Here is a 19,994-nt window from a genome sequence, read left to right on the forward strand (position 1 = left end):
TGTTGTTGCGTGCGTGCGTGGTGTTTACGACAGTTTTTCTCTTCCGTTCGGTGGCGACCACCCACTACTGACGAACGCTGACATCGTCGAAACCGTATAGCTAAAAAACATGCCTACGCGTATGGTATACCCTTGATATAGGTATTGGTACCGTGTTGGTACACCGCAATTGGAAGAGAAAAAAAATTGAAAATCTTGTAACTAAATTTGCACACGAATCCATTTTTGTAACGTTTAGTTTTGCTGCGATAATGTATGGTTTTTTATTCGAATACTTTCGATTTTTCTTTTCATTTCCTACACCAATCCTGTTTTTATTGCAATCACACGTAACCGATAGCCGGTGTTTTGTATTTATTATAATATGATGCAAATATGCAATACGCGTTGTTTATTTGTTAGGTGTTTGCTAAATACCTAGTTACTTTAAATAAAAATATACACTATAATTATAAATAATTTTTCGATTTAACTATTCACTGAATCACTGTTACCTATATAATGATATTATATAAGTAGTCTAAAATAAATTGGTTTTCTCTCTTTTCATTATAATAAATTAGAAACACGTTTCTATAATTTTCCTTTAAGCGTTGAATGATGAGTTTTTAATTTTTATATACAATTTAAAAACCACCTAATTTAAAATGTTTGTTTTGATTTATTATTTTTCTAATGCATTTATAATGTACCTGAGTATACCTCATGTGTACCATATTATTGTATGGTAACATTAGGTCACTAAGAAGAGTTAAGACACAAGACATAATATATTTTATTGTTTCGTGTAAGTCTTTCGTCTATCAAACCTGTGCTTAAAAGTTTAAACCATTCTAAATTGACAACTTGGAAATAATATTTTAGCGTAAATTGTACTTAAAACGCATGATACAATGCGTACGACTCAATCATGATAAATGTAATAATATTTTGCGTTTGTGACGTTTAAAAAAAAATAAAACAATTCGCGAAACCACCAGCTGCTGCAGAGGTTTTCGACCTCAAACCACGATCACTGTTGAACCTGTATTTGACACACCTATACATATGTAATTTTACGCTTGATCATTGACATACAATATTATTAGCTTATAACACTGTAGCCGCTACAAATAGTGTACAATATGGTCGCGTAACTAATAATTTAATGTTATGTAATGATATTAATACTATTTTTGCCAAAAATATGGATCAATTGATCATATCCATGAGATCATTCTACGAGTGGGTTATATATGATAGTTTATAGGCAGTATTTATTATAATAAAACCGTTCGCAATGTTATTATAAAGTCGCCTTTATATTTTGAAATATTATTGTACTATATTACAATATACCGTTGTCCGGTTGACCTTTGTGTATATAATGTCATAATCTTAATAGCCAATAAAATAAACTAAATAATGCAAGACCTAATGTCATATAAGTTATAACATTCTGGCATCAACATTTTTACCAAACGCAATCTACATAATAATTAATGTTGTGATATTATATTATAATAATGTCGTGTGATTTCCAAAGATGCAATTGAAACGGCTTTCGACATGAAAAGAAAATACACTGACATATACATTATCGTTTATCAATATATCATGCTTTACGAATAAGGTTTTCAACAAATTCCTATTATATCTAGATGTATATATTATTAAAATATAAGTAATAAGTATATAATAGATACCCAAGTATTTGTTATTAACTAAAAATAGCTGAAAACCTCAACAAAAATGTAATGATATTTATAATTCTAGATATGCTTTTTCAAAAACTGGTTTAGGTATTACTTTAGAAATTATTTAATTACATTTTTAAATTAGTATTTCTGTTTTGGATATGCTACAAATTTCGATATTCCCAAACAAGATTCACGAGTGTCGTATACACGAGTGTGTATAGTGAAATGTTTTTTTACTACTTGTAAAACCGACAGTGGTCTAACGACCTGTATGTTTTTTTTATGGAACCCATTCAAATTCTGCAATGTGCCATTCTCGGTATTAAACCTGAAGTTTAAACCATATCATATAAATTATATACCATGTGTGGCGGCCACCGTGTGTTCCTTAAGTATGCGTACGTATATAATTTTATCTATAATGTATAATATACAATACCTTCATTACATAGGTTCTTGAGGTATATTTTGAAACGCGGTGTACTGCAGATATTACCACAGTTCTACAAAAAAAAAAAGTCTTATTGTGACCGTGGCCGTAAAGAGTTGGCAAGAAGTTAACTATAGTTTCACAGGAAATAATCCATAAAAAACTAAACAACCAAAACACCGCCACCATCACCACATACATTCAGACATTCATTCGAACCACAGGCCGTAAATTTAATACATACATAAATATCTATATACAATATACATTAAATCTGTACTCACGTGTATATGTTACTGAACCGAAGTCTCTTAAAAGATCCGTGGTAACCTGTTTGTCTCTCAAAACATCACAACGTCGGAACTAGTTTTTTTTTGTTGTACGGTTGATATAATATTGAACAATTTGTATTTACATAATGTATTACTAAACGGACTCTGCAGTCAAAAACTCAAAAACGTATTTTCAGCTCTAAATCGTATATTATTATATAATAGGTACCTTTGTTAAATTGAAAGGGAACCCAATTTCCTAAGCTATATTGGTATAAACTATAATATGATACCTATATCTAGCCTATGTTAACACTATATGCGTAGAATATAGTTAACTAAGATAACTACTATAACTAGATATAGATGTATTATACATGAAACTTTTTTCCTCAACATTGTTTGCACATTATAATTTGTGCTAAGAAAACTGTAGCAGAAGAAGTTTTCGAAATCCGTTACACCTCAGACTATATAATCATTTACCTACCTCTGGAGCGCGCGTGGTTATCACGTGGATGGTATAATTATAGGTTTATGTCGTTTTTCCGTCGCAATTTTGACAGTCGACACGTCCACGTCATCAACCTGAGAGGGTTTATGTATACCTATGGGGAAGCATTCATATATACAATAATATATATAAATAAGTGTCAGCGACGGTTCACAACCGACAATGGAAACCAGTTAACCGATAAGACGACGTGTTGCGCACACGTGTCGCAATGCGTCGTACGTACGCTGCACCGCGTGCCCTAATGAGGAGACTCTGGTATATAATATTGTACGCGTTCTCCCGTTTTTTGTATTATATATAACAACAAAATAAGTGTGCGAGCGTGTGTATTATACACAGAAGAGGTTTTCTTTCTTTCTGAAATCATTATAGATACCGGATACCGCGAGTAGGCTGTGTGTTTGAAAAATTAAAAAAATCTTGAAACGAGAAAAGGTATTATTATGGAGACGGAGAGAACGATATCGTAACGTTACGACGGAATGTCCGTGAACTGCAGCAACAGGCGATGACGAAGATATCCGATGACATATTGCCGTGTACCGGTCGGTTCACTATTGCGCGTTTGATATTATAAGGCGTAACGGCGCGCTAGGAAATAAAAGTTCGACCGGGAGTTTTCTGGTGTTTTGAAGAATAAACTCGTTTGTCATTAGTCAACTCAGTTGACTTTGTCATCATTTGTTTAGTGCATTTGGGCTCACGCGTGGGATTGTGGGAACAATAATAAAAATAATATTATAACAAACGTTATTTTTCCCCTTCCACATGATAATATGATGAGAGATGCAATTCATCACAAATATAATATTTTTTTAATTCGTAAGCCTCAGCTTAAAACTACTTATACATCAAATCTAACATAGGCGATATACTGTTAATTTAAAGAGGTGTTGGATTACAAGCGTGCGTATGAAGTATCAAACCGAAAATTTCAACATTTTATTTTTCTCAATACAATTCGACTGTACTAACATTGTTAAAACCGCTGAGAATTATCGTCTTATTGTATATTATACAGTTTTACTTGAACTACAAGTGACAATGCTTTCGGATAACTGTAAATATACATACAATATACATTTTTCTTTTGTCCCCAGTCACTGTTATATAATAATATTCGTACTTTTCTACTGTCGTACAGTTGACTTAAAAATTGTTTGCACTTGACGGGGGGGGTCTGCATAATAGAGTTTCTTAGTACCTGCCTACACGACTATATACCTATCATTCTTCAGAAACACATTGTTTTGTTTCTATCAGTCGGTCAGCATAATATTATTTAAATATACCTACCTATTATTTTTATTCCATTGTAATGTACAGTGGTGTTTTCGTAAGAAAAAACATAGGTTATGATCATTTATGATTTTTAAGGCAATGATGCAGCAAGTATGCAATGAATATTGTGATTTTGAAAGCGCAAAACATCAGATTCAATATTTTAAAAAGCCTAGAACAATTATTTTGCAAAACTTTTGCGGGCTATTAAGATCAAGTATTTCACAGATTAATTATCTTGTATGTCAAGTTATCTACACATAATGCGAAGTTAGGGTATGCAAAATACCTCGAGTAATAATTATTGTACTTCGCTATGTAAACGTTTTTTTTTTGAGTGCATCTTCAACGGATGGATTTTTCTCGATTTATCTTTCGCTTCACATGTGAATATCGCTGACAACTACCTTATCGGGGCATATAGGAGGTACTATATATACCAACTATAATGGCCATTGGAAATGATATTGTTATGCAATGCGATAAATTCGAAACTCTACTTTTGTGAGCCAGTACCTTTTGAAATTGTATATAAATTATACGTTTTCAATATTATTTTCCTCTATACAGAAGAGCCCGTTACCAGCAGATTAAATCCCACGGTTATCATTGATTGTCCCACAATGGGGGGTAATTTGGATTTGTGCCCACACACGTGCACACGCTCACATCTAGTATACACATATTTGTGAGTAGTTAAGGCCCGTACGCATGTAAAACTGTATATAAATTAAATTCAATTGAACCGAAACACGTTAGCGTGAATATTAAACCTACTATAGTCCAGAGAGGTATTATAAGGGGATGGATATTCTCTATTGCACCGTACAAACCGTAATAAATCGACAATATTATTACGCGACCGTCTTTATTTTTCTTTGGGAGACCCATTCTTCAATTTCTAGTGACATGAAAAATTTCTAATTCTGCAGTTATTGTGTTTACAGTATGTAGTAAGTAAATAACCGTTCCACAAAAATTACCAGAAAATAAATTCCTTTGTAATAAATACTCCACGATATGAACCATTGAACCCCGATAAGAAAACTATAGTAGTATTATTATAAGTATATTACTAACTTGTATTCAAAACTCTACATATAATATTATATTGTTATAACCATGTAATTCACAGCACGCCTCTTTCGAAAGTTGTACGACAATTCGATGTGTCTACCCGATAAGATGTTATTTTATTTTGAAAACCAATAAGGTCTGTTAAATTATAGGAAATATAATATTAAATTATACGGATTGAAGAGCATACCTGCAGTCTAATAATAATAGAATATTATATTAAATATGTTTAATATAGATACAAATAAAACTATGTTTCTTTGGATAATATCTTAGGTACACTCTTGAAGTGTTTTTCGTGTCTCCAACACAAATTATTTCGTCAACGTTATAAAAACAAAATTTTAACATCGTTCAACCATTGTTATAACTACAGACTACTGCAGTTAGTAGGCGGCAGTAGTGTAGGCGATGAATTGTGTATAGTTTGTCATAATAATCTTGTGATATGATGAAATAAAATACAAATATAATATAATATTATGAAAATGTCACATATCCTATGAAACAGGGCTGAATTTTAGGGCTGAAGTAGTGAAGACTTGAACACCAGTACCATAACTATAATAATAGGGCAAACCTCCTTTTATTAATCTAAAATTGGAAATTATAAGTTAAAACTCTTACCTTAATTAAGCCTGTCCTTACTTTTACCTTACTTTACGTTTACCATAGCTAACGAAGTAAAATATTTGTTTGCATAATCGCACATAATATACCTCTGTGTTTATTATACTTGATATATTTGTATTGCACTTATGTAAGAAATCTTATAGAAGTTGGCATAGTTGGCAAGTAAACCAATTAATTTTTATTTAATTATCAATAATATTTTTTTCGTAGTCGGTGATTTTCTCTATTTGACAGTCAGAAATGCTTAGAATAATATGCTACTCGCTGGCTATTTTAATGTTTAAGAATTGTAGGTACCAATGTCTATCCACAATAAATGATATGATTTGACATCGTTGTGCCTTTTTGAAGTCTTCCAAACATAATATTATTTTCCTACACGTTGTATACCTATGTGTGAATGCAAGTCGCGTTGTCCGTGGCGTCGATATCCAATAACAGTCGTAATATATCTACTTATACCTGTATAGTATCTATAGGTATCGACATACTATAATACTGCTACTATATTATTATCTGTATTATTCTTTTTTTATATTAATTATATGCGTACACTATTGTTTCCGACACTAGCACGTTTTCGTCAATGAAGCCGGTTTTTTATCAACGTAAAAATCACAGACGTGAAGGTACCTCCGACGCTACATAACGTGCATAGCGGATCAGAATTAATTAAATACCACTTTCCTTGCAATACATGACTTAAGTATAATAATATCTATTACATTTTAATCATTGGCTATGGATTTTTTCTTTTCAAACGGTTTTATTTCAACACTAATAATATTATTATATTCATTAATGTAAAACTTTCAGAATGCGTTTTTTGATTATATACTGGCCAATATATGTTTTCTTATCTTTCTTCTAATTTGAGAGAGGCACTGCAGTACTTAAGTTTCATCCGTCAGTGATGATTTAGATATTGTGATATAATATGTAAGTTGAAACCAGTTTTTAAAATATAAATATTGTAATATGTACTGAATTTGGCCTCGAGCTCAAAAATGTTTAGAATTTAAAAACACCGGTTATATTCAAATAATTCTCATTCGTTTTCCTTATACTATCAATATATTTATATTCTGTGGAAGACCACATGCTATAAATAATATAATTTATTAAACTTTAAGTAAAGTTAAGGAACGTTGGTTTTTACATCTTGTTTAGAACATATACGTTGATGTGGTGTAACCTATAATAATTATATATGCATATAATCTTGAACAAAGTTAGAATTGGAGAATATTGTGTAAAAATTACTTTCATACCATCATTTTTACGATATGCACAATGTGAATTATATGATATAATAAAACAACAGATTCAAAATTGAACCAAAAACCTCAGTTTTGTCTATAAATGCCTATACCTAGTATATTAATTATTATTGTTGTTTTCAGAATCGTATCATATAATGCCATCTGTAAACTGATATGTTTGCTTAAATTTGTATAAGCCTCTCCATAACAAAGTTTGTTTGAAGTTAACTTTTAATAATTATTGTACACAATATCATGTCCTGTATACTACATCAGTAAATTAATATACTGATATACTATTACTATATCTACTTACAGTTATATAGATAAATTCGAGGAAAATTTCATGAATAATGAGTCTGCCCTTGAATTTTTTTTAAATATAGAACTAGTTGTCTAGTTAATATATTCGTGAATGATCCTTAGTGTCGTTATACTTAACTATTCATTAAGCGTTACATTTTTATAGAACGCTTGCATATGTGACAGAACTTGCGCATACGCATGTTCTATAATAGATTTCCCTGTAGGAATTCATAGGAAAAAATTGTATAGGTGTACACACAGTAGTGACTTCAATTGTCTTGTTCACACATCGCATCTATTTCGCAAAAATTAAAACTGATGAACTATCGCGACATCGGTTATTGTTTTTCAACTAGTTGACCGAGTTTCCTATTGCAGCAACGCGTATCTATAGGTACCTATAGCTACCTGCCTACACAACTGACTTGCTTCCGGCTTTTCCCCTTGAGAATCCTACGTATGAAAACAGAAAACCTACTTTCATCAATTAGCACAGATATAAAGACAATAAAAATACAGTCTTATATTCTTGTATTTATAAAATGTTTGAAATCTATAGATTTATAACTTTGCTTTTTCTGCGGTCTTTCTTAAGTTCGTATAATATTTTGTATACTATTATGATCGGTCATGCATAACGAGTAGGTAGGTATACTGCATTCCACTGAGTAATATATACAACAATACCAATACATATTACATACGAGTATATGATATACCTACGTATGTTTACATTCATCGCGTCTGTCGTAAAAAAACAAGTGATTGATTATATATATTTGTTCCTGGTGTGTTTTATTCTTGATTAAAGATATGGTTTTCTTAACACTGATAGAAAACTTAAATTAATTTATAAAATATAGTGAGTTCTAAAGTGTGTTCGTTATATTTATCTGACGTAGATTAATTCTTATATTGCTATATAATATAACTATATTAATATAATAGGTAACTAGAAATAATATAATTAGAATGTAATATACCAACAAATTAACTTTTTTAAATTTTACCTAGGTATTTTTTTACTTCCCATAACGACAGTGATGAAAAATACAGTAGTTCTAATTGTCTTGGTTTCATGTTTCCGTGGAAAAATATACTATTGCCAATATCTAAATAAAAATCTGTAGGTATCAGCTGTAAATTGATAGTAATTAGTGCGTGTGATATTATATATTTACATTTTATACCTTAGGACGATATATACAGTAGCAGCACCTAACGATGCTCTATAATTAACTCTAGATTGTAGGTTAATTATTCCGCAGTGTTTTTCTACGCAAATCGGCTAAATTAATACTTTTTTAGGATATATAGGCACCTACATAAATATAGTATCGAATTATAAACCTGGAAAACTAGTTAAAATACATTTTTTTTTAGTATTCACCTTGAACTCATAAACCTGCAAATTACCTCAGTGTAAAAGGTTTCATAAAATCAAATATAAATGTATAAGTGGATATTTCACATCACTTAAATCATTGTAAAATAAACTATTATTACACGTCCTTTTTTTTTTATTATACATGTATCCTTCAGACTTTTAAATAAATTAATGCATATTAATTATTTATTTTATATACTTAGTCTATATTATTATGTGAATAGTACCTTCATACTTACCTAAAAAATCTATTGATAAAAAAGACAAAACCTCTTAAATACGTAATTATCAAATATCTTTAAGATAACTACTTGCTATAAGTTAGAGATATCAAATTACCAACAGTATAAGCGTCCATTCACATTAAATTATTTTTTTAATTTCTATTAATATATCCTAATAATATATTTATATTTCTACTACAATAAAATATTCAACTCAGTATAATTAATTTTTATATTTTTGTTTCAGCCATTGTAATGCATTTTGTCTTTCTGGCGGCGTTTTTCTGGCTCAACACGATGTGTTTCAATATATGGTGGACGTTTAGGTGAGTCGAAACGAATATATTACAAACCATATTATTATTATTGTGTGTGTATATATTTCTATGTTAAACGAGATAAGGAGTCGTTTCACGGTGTAATCACTTTAATAGGACGGTAAAAAACAATTCAAAAGTTTAAATCGAAATGGAAGATGATGAGTGTTGTTTTACCGACAAGAACGAGTACCACTAATTTCACCATCATTTCTGGGCGTGATAATTTATGTCATATATAATATTATACATGTAACATGTATACAATAGTATCCCGAGGATATATGTGTGGACCTCGTATTTTTCATTACCCGTCTTCTACCTGTAGGAAAAAAAAGGATAAATAAAACGCACCTCGGTATACATATATATATTATAGTTGAATAGGCTTACATATCCCGAGACAATAAACAGTAATATCGAGTTACGAAAGTGTATTTCCACTGCATATGTTATTCCCACGATCTACACGTATACATATATATAGTTGTATGTATACCTACCACTATTCAATTTCCTCTTGCAGCATTTCGAGGTGTACCCTCAAACCATTGATTTTTATATTATTATGCATCCCCATTCCACCATTATCTTCTAACGTGGTGATAATTGTTACAATTGAGGGTAAATTATCTGTCATATCGGTGGTATAGAATTTAATATGTAATTGCAGTGCCAATCTTGATCGTCTGTTGCATTCTCCGTAGGCTTACCGTCCCACGTTTATAAAATTCGTCACGAGTAACCTACCTGTACGTTATAACCGAAAGGCTATAGATCTAAAATATTAAAAATTAAATTTAAAAAAAAAACAAGGCCAAACCAGTGTTTAGTTAATGGTGGTTAATTAAAAAAAATAATTTGTATGGATTAAACCGCTTACGGTACATAAATTACAACGATCCAGCGTAATAACAACAATATTATCGATGTTTTTTAACATTAAAATTGCACACGTTTTATTATTGGATACTTGAATAATTTGATCATTTAATTGAATATTTGCAACCTATGTATATTTTTTAATATACCTACATCTATGAAATATTAACACTGATTAGTGATTAGTAAAACTAATATTTTACAATCGCTGATCGCTGTCATTTCGAAAACTAGTCCGATTACCTGCCTTATTTTAATCAGACAAGTGTTATTAACTAATTATTATAATTATGATATATTTTCAATTATTTACCTTATGCAATATCTGAGCGAATGAATTAATTTTAAAGTTAATTTATTATTGATAAATGTAAAACCAGTTTAACCATAAAATATTATTTAACTAGTTTTATTATTGGTTGGTTGGTTGGTTGTAATAATATTGTATTTAATTAAATTTTATGACTTTACGCTTTTACATATGAGTGTACTTTCATTTAAATTATTAAATTTAAATCCTTACGTAATACAATTAATTACACTAAAGTTTTTTTTTTAAATTAATAGGTAGGTACCTATAGGTATTTTATGTACGAAATTTAATTTATTCTATAATACGTAAATCAGTATATAAGTTACCTAATATTAAACTATAATATAGATATGTCTTAAACTCTTAACATCTTTTACATACCTATTACCTATACTATAATAAACTGAAAAATAAATAAATATTTCAGTCAATAAATTTTAAAAATCACGATATGTCTGCATAGTACAATTACGACCAATTGAGAAATCGTTATATATAATATATAGTTTATTGCACGTGCTCTTTTTATAAATTATATTCAATGATTTTATTTATATTTTTCTTTTTACTCTTTATTTATTTTAATAGGTATATATAATATACCTAAGAGTATACTCTTCTAGATTTGTATATCATTTTTAATTAGTTTTTATTTTATGAATTATCGCAAACGTCCTCTTAAACAGAAATTCATTAACGTTTTATAAAATAGGATTAAATTAAATTTAGTTTCAAATATACATGCTATAGTATGCTACTACAAGTTTTTTGCCGTATATTTTTAAGTTAGCCGTCCATAATTTTTTTTACACGATACACCTATATTGAAGTTACAAAACACATACATATACGCATATGTGGTGTATATATTTTAACGGAAATACATCTGAAGCGTATAAAATATAAATGATTGTTGTATGAAATACGTCAAGCGCGTCGTTTTTTATGAAACGAGCGTAAGACAAACTATTATAGGTGTCCATCTTTTTCCTTGATGTGTAATTTTTAATGTGCTAATGGTATTTTCCAGGGACTTGAGGCCCGCCAACTTGGATAAAGGCCAAGAGGCGTGTAGGCTCAGACTGTACCAGTTGTACGCGTGGGGTGTGCCATTGGTGATCGCTACGCTAGCCGCTGTATTGGATCGTATTCCACCAGATCAATACATGTCACTGATCAGACCTAAATTTGGGGAACATCGTTGCTGGTTCTATGGTAAGTAACTGCACTTAAAATTCCAGAGGTATTTTTTAAAGTTAAAATATTACCATTTGTAACCTTTATTATAATATATACGTATACCTTTACGGCTATGCCAGATCATATTGAATCCAATCATTCCAATACCCGTTTCAATGCATTTATTTATAATACATTTTTATTTACACTCTCATATATAATATTTTATACACACAAATTTAATCAATATTATAATTTTTTTTAAATCTTAATTTTATACCAAAATCTTTTTGTACTGCACAAAGCAGATTAAAAATATTTTAAAAGAATTTAAAAACCAAGTTGAAATATTTAAAAAGAAGAATTTTTAGAATATTTAATATTATGTGACAGCAATAACGCATATTTGCTGTATACGCGTATAGGTAAATTATCCGGGTTAACGACTTCTAATATTATTGAAGCCTTGTATATGCAATACCTACAAAAATAAAGAAATACATTTAAGTGTCAAACAATCAATAATTAAATTTGGTCCCGTTAATAACAACGATTATCATCAATAGTATTTTTTTTTCGAGATGGTTTCTCAAGGTATTCAAGTACCTTCTATAGAATCATTTATTTGCATGATAATAATTGTCTGTTTATAGAAAAAGTACAAAATAACCTTTCCGTCCATTTTTGGGCAAAGTAAATGTATGAAATATTATTAATTTCATATATATGTACTTTCAGGTGACGCAGAGGTTCTGTCATATTTCTATGGACCAATTGGTATTTTGTTGATGATGAATTTAACATTGTTCGCGGCCACGGCTAGGGAGTTGACGTGTGGCTTATGGAGAACCGAAGTAGTGAAATCTACAAGCGAAAGGTACAAATGAATGTATACAAGTTAAAACATTAATTTTGTTGGATTGCCCTACATTTTCGATCCCGCATATATATAATTATCCTTGCTGATAATTGATATTGTAATGGTGGTTAAGGAATGTGAGTTATGGCGCTAATATATAATTGTTGAAACCTTAATGTGAAGACATTTTGTGGAAATTAACTCATTAAAACGGATCTATATAGTATTTAAGAACTACGATAACTGTATAACAATTATTATTATTGTCGCACAAACATTATATAGGTACATGTACTTTAGTCTAACGGAAAAGTAAAAAATAAACAGTAATTCTTATAGACCGTAAACACCAATTCAAAACTTATTTGTTTGTATCCGATCTGCAAAAGCAAAGGTCAAATAAATGATAAGACATGAAATAACTTGAGTGTTATTTCAAGGTCGGTGGTCGGTTGTAATATTATATACCAGATACCTAGTACCTACAATTTCGATAAAAGTATATAAACTATCTACTTATATTATTATGTTTGATAAATAATATATAAAGTGAAATGCAATTTGGTATAGGTAATTTGATAAATGTATGTAACTTTGTTGCTTAACAGTATTTACGATGAGCGCTTAAATTTATTGGCAGCATTCATTTTTCGCAAACTAAAATTTTAATTTTGTATCTTTATGCTGCAATGGCTGTGTAATGGACTAATGTATAATGTGTGTCGAAAAATTCTTAGAATGATGCAGTGCACAAGGATTGAGGGATTGGTAGGTACTATAATATATATATTATTATATTCGCTGTTAGCCCATATTCGTTATTATTAAATGCGTATGGAGCTAATGAAAAAATGCATTAAAAGACCCCTGTGGTGTCTGAAGAGTGCTGATGTATATTGATGTTCACCGATGATGACGTTTATACTCACTTTGATTGATTGAAATCCTATATCAATATGTACCTACCTATATTACATAAATGATTTACTTTGGAATTCGATAACTGTAAAAGGAAAAAATAATCATTATGTGGCATCACTATGGTTAAATTGTTTTAGGTTCTGTTGTGTAAACTAATATAGAGAAATCGACCAAGTTTGCTCATGATGAAAAGATATCGGATGACGAGATTGGTTTGACATGATTAAGCGACGTCATGGATGGCGGTAACTGCGACTATATAGCGTAGGGAAAATAAGAATAAAAATCGATTAAAAATTTTTTTAGGTAGACGGTGAAAAAATACACAGTAACGTGTATATGAATGGAGAATTTAAAAGTGATGTCTATATTTGACGTTTCGAATGTATCTTATATATTATAAGCAGCGAGAAGAACTGCAAAAATAATTTTATTCTGTCCAATATTTATTTATTAGCGTTGCGGAGACGAACAATAATTAAATTGCAGACGAATAAAAAGTTTATAATTAATTAAATAAAGAATGACTGTGTAATGTGTATACGCTTGTATTATATTATAATCTATATAGTAAAAGCAGCACGAAGAGAAATCCTATAATATTATGTCGAGTTCAGCCAAGTGTTACAGTTCAGCGTAAAGGGCAGCTACAGCTACAACGATATAAGATCAAACTTTCGAAACTACTCGTGAGTTGGAGACTAGGCGTTATTATTAAAGATTTCTGAAAGTCGTTGCAAACATTCGACTTAAACATGAAGTTAGAATTATATACGTATAAAATGTACCATTTACAGTATATGCGCATTTAACACAGACAACGACCGAAATGATAGTAATTGTGACAGTTAATAATAGTATAGTACGATTTAGGGTGGTCTAGCTCCCCGCAAATCCAGGAAATCCAGTTACCCCACCCAGTCTATAGCTTTATGGTATCGCATACGCGCAGTCCGACCGTACTCAGCACGGTTTAGTGGCCCCTTAGTATACCCCTCCTTCCACCACCACCACGAAAATCAAAGTATACGTGTGAAGAATTATTTTTATCAATTATACTGTCGATAATCTCGACTCGGGACTTACAATTAAATCCTATATATTCCACTGATGTACACACATATAGATACTTAGGATATATAATATTATTATGTATAATAACCAAAAAAATATGGTATACATATTTACGACAGGCTTTAGATTTTAAATAACACAATTATGATATAAATTTGTTAGGACAAAAATATACATATTTATTAAAAGTTTAAGCGTGTATTGTAGATAGATATTGAGCAATTTTTTATGACGTATATAATATCATATTATATTCTGTTTGGAAAAATAAACTTGTTACAAAACTCAGCATATTGAACTGAATTCGTTGCCAGGGAAAATTATTCGTCAATAATCAGCATAGTCAATCAGGAGATGCGGAATTTTGTATCTGCCATTGTGGAATTCATCGATCACTTCGAAAAAATGGAACAATATAGACCGTATAGAATTTATTTGGGTTATTTAAAACCTAAAGCCCGTCGTAAATATGTATAAATGTAGTAAACATTTTAAATTTCAACTGAGATACAATTCAATATCTACATGAACGATTAACGAATATGATTCATACGTCTGCGTGAACGTTTCTATTAACTATATACGCTTTATTACGCTTTGCGTTCTCTTGTCTATAGCTCGATTTAGCACATAGACATAGCATACAATTTATATTTGTATATATATTAATAGTGTATATAAACTATAAGGAATATTCATTCGCGCATTTTTTATCATACATCAAATCATTATTCGGACTGTAAACTTCCTTCCATGTGGAAGTCCGATGAACCCCGGCAATGAATACACGATTTATATGCCGCGGACTCGCGATTTCTTTGTGCTCAATTAGCAATAAAATATAAATACAATAATTCAAAACGTTCACATGGCAAAATATGCATCTTAACAACACTGCAGAGTTTTCACGTATGAAATTGTTTTTTTTTTTTTTTACAGTCGCGCATACAATTTACAAATAACATAATTTATAAGTTTATAACGTATAGGTATGCACTTGAATCCGGATTTTTGTTTTATTCCATTACCATATTATTATTTCTTCGTTGTTTTAAGTGTGTATTATGTACGCCCGTAAGATGTGGTTCTGGTGTCATTTATGTAGTAGATATTATATCGCATATTGTAATATGGATGTATTAATATAGGTAGGTAGTTTACGCGGGAAAAGGAAGTGATGTAGCCGTCGACGTATCTACGCATATTATCTAGCAGCCTATGTATACGATGTAAATTTTATATTAGGAGTGTACATATTAATAAATTATTATATATTCAACTGCAGTGCACAGACTATTAAATTATTAAAATTGCATAAATTTGCACGCGTGAACTGACATTTACAAACATCCCGTCTGAAAAACTTGATTCAAGTGTATGCCGAGAAAAGTATATATTTGTCATCTCCATGACCGCACCGCACGACTATAATATAATATTATAGCGTATATATATTTATATTAATAAGTATGTCTACAATACTTATAATGCGCAAGTGCTTAGACGTACCTAATCGTTTTCCTTCACTTGTAAAATTTAAAAAAAAGTGCAGATTTGGTGCCAATATATTATTAATAGTCCTTGAACGATATAGGTAAATAAAAATAAGTAAATAGGTACATATTATGATCTATATCAAGTATGGAAAGTCCATGGCCCGAGAAAAAAATGTTGAGGGCACATTAAAAATTAAAATACTTATTATTTCCTAAATTATATTTTATTTTAATAAAAAATAATTAGACCATAATTTGTTTTTTTATTTATATTTATACATTTTATATTTTTGGTAATTTAATGGCACGCAGGAAAAAAATTTAATTAATCAGCTCATTTTTGGCACGCAACGTTAGAAAAATTTACCATCCATGGTTTATATCAAAATATAATATTAACGATAACGTTGGTAGTAGGTACCCTGGTACCTCTAGACATGTACCGTTTCTTTTATATACATTATGTAAAAAATAATATATGTATAATAATATAGACTCAATTAAAATTAAAATTCTAAGGGTTGTTAGTTTGTTACATAACCGGCCAAAATCAAAATATAATAAATAATTATGTTGACTAATTAATGTGTAATATATTATAGTAGTATTATCATATATTATTATTAATATATTAATGCATTGTATTATTTATTACACTGATATTAATATTATACATTAAGTATTTTTGTGAATATACCTACCTACATGATGTATACATAATTTAATAATTGTATATTATAATTTCCTACATATTACATTATTATTGGGAGGCAACCAATAATTTGCTGATAAAATGTTTATTTTCGTGTTACAGAGCCACTTTGGGTCGCGTGTGTCTGAAACTGGTGATCGTCATGGGCATCACGTGGGTGGTAGACGTGCTGTCGTGGGTGATCGGCGGCCCGGATTACGTGTGGTACCTGACGGACCTGATGAACGCGCTGCAAGGGGTGCTCATATTCATAGTGGTCGGCTGTCAGCCACAGGTGTGGATGGCCGTCAGGCGAATGTGGTGCCTGCGCACGGACAACCCGTCGGACGGCGGCAACGCCCGTTCGTCCACGTCCAACGCGAATCCGTCCACTGTCAACGAGTCGACGCTGTCCAAACCGGTGGAGACGCTGTGTTGATGTCGACCGCTGCACCGCATTTCACCGCACACGCACGCACGCACGCACGCAAGCACACGCACGCACCACTCTCACGTAAACGCGAGCGAGCAGGCAAGCACAGAAAAATAGTAATAATATCATCATCATCATCATCACCATCATCGTGACGCGGCGACGCGCTCGCGTTGTCGCCACTGACCACTGCACCAGACTCCTGTCGTATAATACAATATACGAGCATCGAAGTCTGTGTGATGCCACTGACGGACTCGCCGACCACATGTCCGGCGTACGACGTGATAATCGTTATGTCATACAATTATCTTAAAATCTTGCCCGCAAACGGAATGTTTAGACTGACAAATCTTGTTTTATAATTATTAATTTTTTTTTTTCTTTAACCAGTATTAATAAATAAGTATATTGTATTAATTATAACGATGTATAATATAATCGAATTAGGAGGAATTTTTCATACACATTTTATTATTATTTATTAATTATTTTCTCATTATTATTTACTATTATTCGTTCGCAAAGGACCAAAAATATTTGTACAAACGCCTCAGAGCATTCTCTTCTGACCGAATTATCTTATATTGACTATATTATATAATAATAACATATTTCTACCCTTAATATTCATAATATGAGTCTTTCTAAAAATATATTATTATGCGCTAAATTAACAGCAAAATTATAATGTTATATTCATAATACAATGTGCTAAACGTGTATGACGATTAAACTAGTCGATTATGGCCAGATCAATCACCGATATAATAATATAAGTTATATTAATGGAATCCGTATTGAGAAATCTTATAATTTTTTCATTTTCGTTAAAATATAGATGATAATACAAATTTTTTTTTTGCCAATTTTTTTTTTTATATTTCTGTTATATTATACGAATATACTCAATACCTTGGTAAAATTTTGATTGCAAATAATATATAATATAATTCATATAAAAATATTTGCAGCCTGTAGGTACTAACCTATGCTCTCGAATAAATAATTATTAAATCGTCTGCATTATTGTTTAAAATATTATATTATCGTCTATAGAGGGTATATCGTATTGTAATATTATGATATTCTACGTAAATTATGTTTGTTCATCCCAACATCACTAACATATTTTTTTTTAAATTTAAACTCCCATGAAATTTTTGTAACAACTACTTACCTGTGTGTTTTTACTTTTTAACGACTTTTAATAGTACTTATATTATATATGGCAGCTATTTTTTTTTTTATTTTAGTTTATATTTTCCCATCGAAAACAATTAACTTAGATTTTATCTAGTGAAAAAAACCGTATAGGTACAGGCAATAATTAATAAAATTATGCTTTTTGTTTTTGATAATTACACGTTATCAGCATAAAACAACGAGTGCTGATTGTGAAAAATTGTATTTTATTTGTGTTTGTATTATTATATTATATTTGTTTTCCTTGTGGTTAACATATTTTTATATTAAGTTCCTGTAAGCCTATCTAATTTATTAATAATTTTTAACAATGATCTATTATTTATATTATATTGTAATTTTTTTTAATATTAATATTATTATTTTTTTTTTACCCAATAAGCCTGATACCGCGTTATTTTTGTGAAGATCTTTATAGAACTATGCGTCAGTTGTAAGTTTGTTTTTAAAATTATTTTGTAGAATTTTTTTTTTTGTAATTTATAAGAAGTTATATTGTGTAAGTCATCGGATTAAGACTGTGTAGATATTGATGTACCTACCTATTTAAAAGAAAAGAAAAATTGACGGAGTTGTTAAATATATTGTATTTGTAAATATAATAACATTTGGCGTTCTTTTTTTCATTTTTGACTCGACGTTAACTGTCATACTTTTATGTCATCTGTATACATTTTACTGCATCAAAGTACGACGTACAATAAGGTTCTGATTTTTTCTGCCGACCATGGGTGGCGGTAGTATAATATTCTATTCTATCAGAGACATAAATATATTAAGTAATAAATATACAATTAAGCAATCCTGTACATTGTATGGAATGTGAATTATAAAATTCATAATGACAATATGAGGTATTGAATACAAGCCTACGACAGGCAATGCAGGCATGCAGCTATTATGGTCTACACGTGTTTTTAGGTTCTGAAGACACAAAGTCCGTCCAGGCCATCTGTACAAATATAATATATTATGATGTATTATATCATAATGTTCCAGCTATTTTATACGAACCTCAATTAAACTATAAATCATAATATTATCTTAAACGCACGCAGTGACGTGCCTATTATGTACAGACGTCTATACAATAGGGTCGTGAGAGGATCGATCCTCTTCTTGAGCAGTTGGGCCGTGTCTCTGTGCACATATTATGTACATAATATTTTATACACGCATATCTCAATGTAATAAATTATACAATCGTAACGACGGATGAGATTAAAACGTTTATCTTTATCGATGTTCAACAATAAATATGCCACCTACTTCCCTGTGTAAAATCGTAAACATGCCACTGCTAAGCGTACCTACCTACTATTATCACAGTAATAATAATATATGGTCCTCGAAGGAATATATTATATAATAATTTCTGGTTATCGAACCGGAAAGCAAACGTAGGTCTTACCCCTACCCAAAGCGTGCGAAAGATGCAGCGATCGATCATCGACGGAACTATTTAATTATATACATTATTTTGAATCTTGATCATTATTCGTCTTGTATAATATATGCCGGTCGTATGGTGGAAAATAATAATATACCTTCGTAG

General features: G+C 30.4%; 1 protein-coding gene across 1 annotated transcript in view; it reads left to right on the forward strand.

Annotated features, from left to right (window-relative positions):
- The window catches only part of LOC100167606 (probable G-protein coupled receptor Mth-like 1), a 35,371-nt gene extending 16,327 nt beyond the window's left edge, over positions 1-19,044 (forward strand). Inside the window, exons 2-5 of the mRNA XM_001946896.5 lie at positions 9,316-9,394; positions 11,611-11,795; positions 12,498-12,636; positions 16,924-19,044. Of these exons, the coding sequence (XP_001946931.1) occupies positions 9,316-9,394; positions 11,611-11,795; positions 12,498-12,636; positions 16,924-17,239 (719 nt within the window). The 3' untranslated portion in view covers positions 17,240-19,044. The remainder of the gene's footprint in view (positions 1-9,315; positions 9,395-11,610; positions 11,796-12,497; positions 12,637-16,923) is intronic.
- Positions 19,045-19,994: the final 950 nt, after the last annotated feature.

Source organism: Acyrthosiphon pisum, chromosome A3, assembly GCF_005508785.2.
Source record: "Acyrthosiphon pisum isolate AL4f chromosome A3, pea_aphid_22Mar2018_4r6ur, whole genome shotgun sequence".
Lineage (NCBI taxonomy): Eukaryota > Metazoa > Arthropoda > Insecta > Hemiptera > Aphididae > Acyrthosiphon > Acyrthosiphon pisum.